The following is a 10,243-nucleotide window of genomic DNA, read 5'->3' as shown; positions in this document are numbered from 1 at the left end:
CACTCTAGCCCGGGCAACAAAGTGAGACTCTGTCTCAAAAAAAAAAACGTGGTCTGTGGACTACGGTGCGGGCATCGCCCGGAGCTGGCGGGAACGCAGGGTCTCAGGCCCCGCCCCGGCTACCGACCAGGACCCTGCACTTTGACAAGATGCCCAGGGGATGAAGCTTCAGGAGCAGCGGTGTCTACGCAGGGAAAACAGAGAGAGGCCGGGCGGGCCAGGCCCTGGGAAACTGGGGAGGGCCCTGGGCGGGGCCTGGAGCCGAGATGCGAGAGCTCTAAGCCCAGACTGTTCCACCGTGCGTTTGCCCAGGACCCGGCGGGCTTCGGTTCCACAGGTGAGAACCCGGGCTGGCCCCTCCTGCCACCTCCCACACTCGGTCCACCCTCGGGGTGCAGCCCGGCAGTGGGCGGGAGGCCTCTCACCTTCATCCCGGCCACGTCGATGCGCGTCCTCACCTGGAAGTGGGCGCCCACCTGGAGGACCCTGGGCACACAGTAGAGCAGCATGTTGTTGAACTGCGGGAGACGCAGGCGTGAGCACGCGGGCAGGGGCAGGGCACGTGGGACGGCGGGTGGGCTGAACACCCTAGGTCCCCTCCCCTCCAGCCACCCTCTGGGCAGCTCACAGGATGTCACAGGTGACGATGAAGGTGATGAGGAAGGGGTCGTCTAGCCCCCAATCCCACTGGGATGGTCACTGAAGGGACACCCTACCTGAGGGCATCGAGGGACTAACGCAGACCTCGGAAACCTATAAGGCCTTTCTCACAGGGGCGCGGGGTTGCCGGGGCTTACAGGAGGTGGCACCTCCCTCACCTCCAGGCAGGACCACCTTTCCAGATCTCAGGGATATCCTGGCCTCTTCAGTGTAAATCCAGGGCAGTTCTTCCTAGAAGCTAACCCTACTCCCTCCTGCTGTGCACCCGCTAGAGCATAGATTAATACCACAGGCTTTGGAGCCAGACTGGGTTCAAATTCTGACTCTGTCGCTTCCTAGGGCATGTCTAGGAAACCTGTGGGCTGGAAATCCCTGCGACTTGGAGGGAGCATGTGACTTGTCCAGAGTCACCTGGGTGCCAAACAGAGAAAGACAGAGAAGCAGGCTCTTCCCTGTCCCTCCTGCAGTGCCAGACGGAGGCCCAGCAGGCATAACCAGGGCCAGAGTGGTCCATGGACGTCCCTCCCTAGCGTGGCATGGGGCTCCCAGCAACCCCTACCAAGAAAAGGTAGCGCTCCATGGGGTCGTTGCGGCGGAAGGAGATCTTGAGGACGGGGCCCTCGCGGAGCAGGGTGTTGGAGGGATCTACTATGTCATCTTCGAGGCCCAGGCGCTGGTACACCTCCCACAGGTCCTGCAGCCGCTCCTGGGGAGGGGGTGCACCCTCAGCCAAGGCCAGGCAGGGCTCCCCTGCTTGGAAGGTTTGCCTTGCAGGGCAGGCGATGGGAGTGTGAGAGCAGGGCAGCAGTGGGACAGGTGTCCTGGGCGGGGCAAGGGGACAAGTGGATACAGCCACCAGGGTGTGTGGGGGGCTGAGACCTGCTGGGCGGAGGGGGCAGGGCTGCAGGGGAGGTGGCTACTCACCATCTCAGCGATGGCTGCATTGGAGTGCTGTGCGGCCGAGAAGATCATGTCCAGGGCTTCTGAAGAGGGGCAGGGCCAGAGTCAGCCCCTGAAAACCGGGAGCTGGTGGCTGGGGCAGGAGGCCCTTGGGGCCTGAGGACCTGCCACGACAGCCCCCAGGAGCAGCCCTGCCCGTGCAGCCCGGCACAGGGGGTGTCTGGACGGGGGCCCAGGGTGCAGAGACTGGAAGCCACTGAAAGGCGGCGATTCAGCATTTGGCTTTGGGGGTTCTCGCTGCTCCCCACCCCGAGACAGAGCCAGAGGGTGCAGTGGAAGGAGCACGGGCTCTGGCATCACACAGGCATGAGTTCAACTCCCGGCTCTACTCTCTTCCTGGCTGCGTGACTTTGAGCAAGCCACTAAACCTCTCTGGGTCCTCATCTGTGAAAAATGGCCAACGGTGTGGATAATGTCTATGAAGTGCCCACGCTCCACGCTGATGACCGATGGTCCTCATGACCATTTTTGCAGGAGCTCAACAAACATATGGAAACGGTTCAGGCCTCCCCGCCCCCTGCAGCCCCTGGGGGTGTCCTCACTCTGGGCATCGGCCCGGTCTGCGGCCTGGGCTGGCAGCTTCTGGACGTACTCCTTGAGCAGCAGCTCGTAGCGTGGGATCCTCTGCACCGGCTCCAGCATGTGGTGCTGCAGGGTCAGGCGGCCCGAAGCCTCGCTGCTCTTGGGGAGGGGTGCGGGAGCGACGGGGAGGGTGAGAGTCGGCGGGGAGGGTCAGGGGAATGGGCGGGGCGGTGCGTACTGGGGCCCGTGGAAGCAGCCGAGCCTGGGCGATGCCCAAAATCACCCGGGGAAACTGAGCCACCGCACGCCGGAGGTGGCAGTGAGGGCTCCGGCCCTCCCCCGGTCACCTGGATGCGCGTGATGGCCTCCTGGAAAGCAGGAGACTTCTCGGTCCAGGTGGCCAGCAGCTCAGCAGCTCGCTCAAAGTTCTTCACGTACTCACTGTACATCTTCAGGAACGGGGCCAGCTTCTGGATCACGTCGCCGATGCGGGGGGTGGCCGCCCTGCAGGAGGGGCACCTGGGATTGCCCTCAGCCTGTGACGCCCTCTCCTGACTCTAGGCAGGGCCAGGTTAGGCCGGGCTCCCTGATCTCCCCAAAAAGGCATTTCCACTGCACTCGGGGTGCAGGCGGGGGCGGGGCTGTCACCCTCATGGGTGTGCTCACCCCTCTTAGACTGTGAGCCCCGCAAGGGCACAGGCCATTCTGGTCCACTGTGGCTTCTCCCACAAGGCCCAGTACGGTGCTGGGCCCACAACAGGTGTTCAGTGACTCTTAATACTTGACGCTCAATTATGTGACAATAACGGGGACCACATGCCCGGCGTTGCCCAAGACACCGCGTGTCTCACTTCATTTAGTTCTCACAACTCTGCTCATCTCAGAGATAAGGAAATGCAGTCTCAGAGGTGTGAGAGCTTATCCAGGGTCATCCCGCGGCGGGCCCGAAGGTCACCCACCGAGGGACTGTCACAGCAGGCAGTGCGGAGCCGCGACTCCGGAGCCAGGCTGCCTGCCTTTGCCTCCCAGCGGCTCCGGCTGCCCTGCCGTGTGTTCCTGGACAAGTCACTTGGCTTCTCTGCACCCCAATTTTCTTATCTAAAACATTGGAATGACGGGGGGCAATCTTATAGTAGTGTTCTTTTTTTACAAACGTTTTATTATAAATAACGTAAGCAATTACTCTGTCACTAGGTTTGACGATTCTAACATTCCTCTTTGCTGAAGATTTGCAAAGGACACCCCAGACATCACGGCATGTCTTTGGCAAAATATAGAAAGCAAGTAACTTCTCCACTGAATACTTCAGTGGTCATCTCTGAAAACAAAGCGGGTTTTTGCAGAACCACGATGCCATCATCGCCCAGCACGCTGGTGTGAAGATGGAGTGAGTCAGGAAGTGCGCGGCCCGCAGCCGGCATGGGGGAATCCCCAGCACGGGCTATTGCCACTGCCTCCTCAGTCGCTCGCTTAGCGCCCCTCCCAGGAAGCAGTCCACACGCACGCGCACGCACGCGCACCCGCATGGCCTCTGGGGGTCCCTCATCCAAGCCCCTGGCTGTGCGGAGGGACCAAGCCCAGAGGAGGAGACTGTCACGGCCACACAGCAAGCGCATGGGCCCAGCCGGCTGAACCCGGTGCCTGGGGCTCCCCGCTCCCGCTGCCCAGGGCTGCCGTCGGGCCTCAGGGGCTCCTGGTGGGCCTCACCAGTCGTCCAGGCGCCGCTGCAGCTCTGGGAGGAAGAACTGTGCATGGAACTGGTAGATGGAGGAGATGTTGGAGAAGACGATCCTGACCACGCCTTCGGGGAAGGCCTTGCTGCTGCAGGCCGTCTTCAGCAGCTCCTGGAAGAACCCCTGCAGCCGCTGCCTCCAGTCACTGCCGTGGTGACAGGGCCACCCACAACCAGCCCTGGGGGAATCGCGGGCCCTCCCCAGCTTAGGGAACGCTTCCACCTCCCTCCTCTCCCAGCGTCCTTGTAACAACTCCGGGACATAGGCAGGGAAGATTGTATCCCGGCCACTTTATAGATGGGCAAACCAAGGCCCAGAGCTGCAGGGACAGGGCTGAACGCTGGTGGCTAATGAGTGTGAGAAATGGGCCCGTCCTGGGTCTGAGGGGCTCTCGGACTTCACCCGCTGAGGCTCCCTGCTCTGGTGCTCAGCGGTTAACACTCTATCCCCAAGAACGTGTGGGGGGTGAGCCAATGTTGTGGGTGTCGGGCGCTGGGGGCACAGAGAGGATCCGGGGACCCGGGAAGGCTGGCTGGTGTGTGCGCGGCGGTGCGTGGGGCTGTGCTGGGCACCAGGGGGCGTGGTGCGAGTGGGCTACATCCGGATTCTACCCCAACCCCAGCAACAGGCTAAAGGGCTAAGGCTTCCTAGGGTCAAAGCCAGGGGTCGGAGCTCAGCTCTGGTGAGGGGGTGGGGAGGCAGAGCAGGGCTGGGTGAGGAGAGCCGGTGCCGGGGCTGGGTGGGTGCCCGGACCACTGGCCTGGTCCAGCAGGTGCAGGCGGGCCACGTAGGCCTGCTCTGTCTCCAGCAGCTCCTGCACGATCCTCTTCTCCTCGGGCTCCTGCTGCGGCCATGGGAGGCGAGAAGGAAAAGAAGGGAGGGACACCCTTGGTCTCCTGGTGGGGACCTTGGCTCGGTCTCAGAAGATGCCCGGTGAAGCACACCTCTTGGTATTCACACCCCTCGCAGGGCACCCGGCTAGCCCTGGCTCGGCTTTCACAGAGCATGGGGCGGAGCGGGGCTGCACCAGCCCTGGGCCTAAGCCTCAGGAGGCCTGGAAGTTTCCCCTGTGCTCTGTTGGGAGCTGGGAACCAGCATGTCGAGAAGTCTGGCTGCTCTGATAAAGGGACTCGCGGACAGGGCACGGGGAGACAGAGGCCTGGAGACCACGTGGAGAGCGCGCCAGGGTTCCAGCCACGCCAGCCCCCACCCCGCTGAGCCCAGCCTCCTGACTGCCGCAGCCCGGGCACCAGGCTCCCGAGTTGAGCTGTCTCGCGCACTCCAGCCCAGCCGCCATCTCCCTGCAGCTACGTGAGAGACCCTGTTGGGGACTGAATCGTGTCCCCTCCACTAAGTTCATATGTGGATGCCTAACCCCAGGGTAACTGTATTTGGAGGTCGGCCCTTTAAGGAGGTAATCGAGGTTAAATGAGGTCACGAGGGTGGGACCTAAACTGATCGGATTGGTGTCCTTGGAAGAAGAAGAAGAGACACCAGGGGTGTGCGTGCACAGGAAAAAGGCCAAGTGAGGACACGGTGAGGAGACGATTGTCTGCAAGCCGAGAACAAAGACCTCCCTGGAAACCAAACCTGCCAGCACCTTGACCTGGACTTCCAGCCTCCAGAGCTGTGAGACGACACATTTCCGTGTGAGCCACTCCGCGTGCGGTGTTTCGTGACGGCGGCCCGCCGCCTAACAGGCTCCAGTGAGACCATAGGAAGCCCGTCCAGCCGCGCCCAGTGAACCCACAAAACTGTGAGAAACAGTAAATTGCCTCACCAGCCACTGCGTTTTGGGTGGTTTGTTACACTGACAACCAGAACACACTACTATGGTCTCTATGCCATTTTCCAAATGAGCAAACTGAGGCACAAAGAGGTTAAAGTGACTTGCCCAAAGTCACAGTCGGTAAGCAGAGGAGCCAGGACGTGGCCCCGGGGAGCCTGGATCCGGGGTGCACGGTATCTCACATCCTGACCCTCGAACTCCACAGACGGGGACACTGAGACCCACAGAAGGGAGGTGACCTGCTCAGGATCAGACCAAGCTCTGCGGGCATGAAAATCGGCACTCAGACCTCCGTGTGGGATTGTGGCCTCCTCCAGTGGGTAAACTGAGGCCACACCAGGGAAGGGTGCAGGTTCACAAGATGGAGACTGTCCCAAGCCACGCGGCCTTGAACAGGTTCCTTAGGCTGTCTGAGTTTCGATTTCTCGGCCTAAACAACTCCTGCGGGAGGGGTCCGTGAAGCAAAGCGCAGGGGGACAGCGACAGGTAACAGAGGCCGTTAGTGGGGAGAATCTCGCTCCCAGCTCATCGCTGGTCACACAGACCCCCACCTGGGGACGTGCTGGCTCTGGCGGGAGGAGAACGTGTGGAGAGATCAGTGGAAAGCACCCCCACCCCTGCCAGCTCCCCACTTCTACCCCAGCCCTCGGGCACCTGTGTCCCTGGCCTGGGGCAGGTCCCAGGGTGGCAAGACGTCCTCCAGGCCCCGCTGGACAGCTTGTTCTTCAGGGAGCTCAGGTACCTCCTGCTGACCGTCCTGGGCCCAGACTCCAGGGCCTCCCCAACGTCCGGCTTCTCCCATGGCCCTGGGGGCTGGGGAGGCCTGTGGGCTCTGGGCATGGCCCCCGGGGTCCTGAGAACAGAACAGATCTTCGGGTTTCCTGTCTGGAGAACAGGGAGAATAGCAGCATGTCCCCGGCGGGGATCTGGGGTGATTGATACGAATCCCTGGCATGCGGGGGCCCTTGCGCGCCAGGCTCTCTGTAGGAACTTGCCAAGTAAGACTTCTAATTCTTTCCCAACGCCTTTCGCGGAGGGCACTCCAGTCTTCAAAATGAGTCAGCACGGACTGTACTTTATTCTCTAGGGAACTGCATACTTCCCCGTTTAAAATGCAGACCCGTCCAAGAACCCCTCCTGCACAAGTGGCTCCTCCCAGATCACCGCACCTTTGGACCTCACCCGTTTTTAGTTTCTGCATCAGTAACCACTATGTCGAGGGAAGGTGGGAGCCATAAGACAATCTAAAGCGAGAGCAGAGCTGCTAAAGCTGGGGCTTTCTGGCGAGCGCTACGCTCTCCACATGTCCAGCGGGAGAATAAGCCAGCTCCGGAGCAGAGTCCCTGTTCTCCGGGGGAGGGGCCTTCATAGGGCAGCTTTGTTGCCCTGTGTCCTGGGTCTGCAAGCCGGTCGAATTCTTTAGACAACAGAGGCCACCCTCACTGAGTATACCCAACAACTTGGGCTGGCGTGGAAAGGCGTGTGATGACGGTGCAGGCCGGGCATCCTCATGAGACAGACGGCTGGGAAACCGAGAGCTGGGCGGGTACAAAATCTCCAAACTCAGCGAGAAAGGTTTCCGTTACCCCATTTTGCAGCCAAGGAAACTGAGGTACAGAGAGGATGAGGCACTTGCACCTTCAAAGTGGAAGAGGTGGGATCCAGATCAAACTGGTTCCTGAGCCTTCCCTAAACTGTCCATCTCCATCTGAGCGCAGGAGACACCGGTCCAGAGAGTCTAAGTGACTTGTTCCAAGTCACACAGTCAGTTCGTGGCAGAAAGAGGCCCAGTGCTGAGCCGCTGCTTCCAGGCTGTCCCGCACCCCGCCCCCCAGCACCCCAGTCCTCAGTTCCTCAGCCAGGGGTCCGCAGCTCACAGGAGCGGCTGATCCCACGCTTCTTGTTCTACATTTAGTTTCAGCTTCTGCATTTCTCTCTCGGAGCCCCCGGCCAGCTTCTGTTTCCTCGCCACCCCCCAGTTTCAGATCAGCTAAGCTTCCAGAGACCTCACAAGGAAGCCCAGGCCAAGGCAGCCGTCACGGGGCTCCCCATTCAGTAAGGGGCAGCTCGCATGCTCCCGACAACGCTTGCTCTAACCTCACTCTGGTCTAAGGGGCGTTGCCCGGGCAGGGCACAGCATGCCCAGGGCTTGCACCGAATGTGACTACTCTTTGCCTAGCATGTTGAATGACGGGGTGCCACTGCCCCACACCCAAGGGGATGGCAGCACCTGAGAGCTGTCCTCGGTGCTGAACAGGACAGGCTTGGCCAAGACCTTGGAGAGGCAGGGTAAAGCCACCCAGCTCAGGAAGTTGGACTGTCCTTGTAGGTGTGCACCTCTACCCCTTCACCATGAAGGGCACAGGAGGCTTTCCTGTCCTAAGTGCCTTCAACCCAGCCTCTGGGCCCTTCCCAGGACCCCTACTGCCCATGACTTTGCATCATGGTATCCCAGGAGCTTAGCATCAGAGGACAGAAATCCTTCGCCTGCATCCTCTACAGTCCCTACGGGACGCTGTGCAGCGCTGCCCACATCCCCTTTTCAGGACGGAGGCACTCCTCCCCCTCCCCCAGCTGCTGGTGTAATAGTATTGGGGCTAATGGTTGACAGGTCATTGGCTGAGTCCCTCTCTGGAAATTGCTCTCCGTGGAAGAGAGCCGCCTCGCCCAAAGTCTACGGACGAGTCCACGTGGAGGTACGAACACCCAGCTCTTTGCCTGCATTGAAACAACTGAGCACCCAGCTCCAGAGCTCCCCGGGAAAGGCCGAGGCCTGCGCTGCACTTCGCCTGCTCCCTCTGCCCAGCCCTGCTTCACGCACCCACACAGCTGCTGTCCCTAAAAGCTCTCACCACTAAACCTCCTGAGGCGAACCTCTATCTCAGAGCCTGTGTCCAGAGAACCCTACCTATGACCGTCCCTAACACAGCCCTGGGCTCCTGGGCTTAAGCAGCGACTGCTGTGTGGATTATTGTTGTGCACACACACCTGCTGGGGCCACTGGTGACCTCCATACATCTGGTCTGGCCTTTCCCCTTGAGACAAAAGCCCCAACGCTGCCTCGAAGCACATGAACTTACAGCACTTGGCACCGTTCTCTTTCTGTCTCCATTTCCTCATCTATAAGATGGGGATAGAGCCTGTCCCTGCTAGGCGTTTGGATGATTAAATGAAGGAAGTAATGAAGTGCACTTAGAACTGACCATGCGTCTGGGTTTGCCTGATACAGTCCCAGCTTTACCTGCTGTCCCCGACCCACCCAACTGCACTGGCATTCACTTTCACTTTCAACCGCGTCCTCTCTGAGTGATAAATTATACGGTTACCTGCTCAGAGGGAGTAAGTGCTCCGTAAGCATTAGCTACTGTTCCCTCCAGGTGCCGGAGGGCCCTGGGTGGAGACTGCAGCCCAAACACTGCATTCCATCCGCCCGTGCTCACTCCTAGCTGCACACGTCTGGACGCTCCCCAGCACACGCTGGCGCTCTCACCCCTGCCCGGCTCCCGGTGCCCCAGCGACACTCTCCTATGCTCCAAGGAACCCATGACCAAGGGACGTGGGTGCTGCCCAGACAGGGGGTGGCAGCCAGGGCAGGGCCAGGGAGGGAACAGCTCACTGTGAGGCCCAAGGTGGCCCTGGCCCCATGCCTCAGCCTGGAGGCAGGGAAGGTCTGAGCTGCCAGAGCGGCCGGGCGGGCAGTAGGGGTGGGGGAGGCTGCCAGCCCGCCATGGCGACCCTTCCCACCCCAGCCGCCCGTACCTGCTGTTCTCAAACACAGTCACCAGGTTGGACACAGATGCCAGCTTCTCCTCACTCGCCCCCTCCATCCCGCAGGCCTCCACGTGATCCTTGGCCAGCGCCGAAGCAGGGAGGCAGGGCTCTGGCCGGCACACTCGGCCACCCGAGCTCGGGAACACAGATGGGCTAGGTCCTCCCGGAATGTGCTCCCACCTTTCCCGAGGACTAAGCAGGCTGGCTCCTGGCTTCGGAGTGAGGAAAGAGGAAGTGGTCCCAGAGCCACGGCCCTGCGGGACAAAGGCTAGTGCTCCCCACAGCGGGAGGAGCCTGCTCAGGCCCCGCCCTTCCCTCACGGGGGCTGCATTTTCAGGCATGTAGACCCCTAGATCCAGAAGCGACCCTGGAGCAGGGCGCAGGGCGCAGAGGGGGTTTCTGGAGCCAGGCCCCTGGCTGGCTCTGGCCAACGGCACTCTCTCCCTCATAAGGCCCAGTGGCTTTTACTCGGTCCCTTTCTCAGCAACTTCTTTTCTGCATCTGCCCTGCTCGTGGCAGTGAGTAAACAACTTCTTTTATTAAAAATAGATCACGAAGCTCGTAAGGGCGGCAGGTTGCCCCAAGGGAGGGCAGCTTCCTCCCCAAAACTCTGATGATAGTAAAGGCTAATGCATACTCTTTTCGGTGCTTTATGAGTTTTTTCTTTTTTTTTCTTTTTTCTTTTTTTGAGACAGAGTCTCACTCTGTCACCCTGGCTAGAGTGCAGTGGTGCCATCACAGCTCACAGCAACCTCCAACTCCTGGGCTCAAGTGATCCTCCTGCCTCAGCCTACTGAGTAGCTGGGAC

At 60.5% G+C, this 10,243-nt stretch overlaps 1 protein-coding gene across 1 annotated transcript in view; it reads right to left on the bottom strand.

Moving 5' to 3' along the window:
• The window catches only part of FGD2 (FYVE, RhoGEF and PH domain containing 2), a 20,262-nt gene extending 10,631 nt beyond the window's left edge, over positions 1–9,631 (bottom strand). Inside the window, exons 1-9 of the mRNA XM_012646656.1 lie at positions 9,424–9,631; positions 6,319–6,517; positions 4,636–4,716; positions 3,850–3,998; positions 2,490–2,646; positions 2,163–2,301; positions 1,585–1,643; positions 1,220–1,366; positions 426–518 (exon numbers count right to left, since the gene is read on the bottom strand). Of these exons, the coding sequence (XP_012502110.1) occupies positions 426–518; positions 1,220–1,366; positions 1,585–1,643; positions 2,163–2,301; positions 2,490–2,646; positions 3,850–3,998; positions 4,636–4,716; positions 6,319–6,517; positions 9,424–9,491 (1,092 nt within the window). The 5' untranslated portion in view covers positions 9,492–9,631. The remainder of the gene's footprint in view (positions 1–425; positions 519–1,219; positions 1,367–1,584; positions 1,644–2,162; positions 2,302–2,489; positions 2,647–3,849; positions 3,999–4,635; positions 4,717–6,318; positions 6,518–9,423) is intronic.
• Positions 9,632–10,243: the final 612 nt, after the last annotated feature.

The sequence above is a fragment of the Propithecus coquereli genome, unplaced genomic scaffold, assembly GCF_000956105.1.
Source record: "Propithecus coquereli isolate 6110/MARCELLA unplaced genomic scaffold, Pcoq_1.0 Scaffold248, whole genome shotgun sequence".
Classification (NCBI taxonomy): domain Eukaryota; kingdom Metazoa; phylum Chordata; class Mammalia; order Primates; family Indriidae; genus Propithecus; species Propithecus coquereli.
Note: the sequence above shows the minus strand (reverse complement) of the source record. Positions and strands in the feature narration are given on the sequence as shown.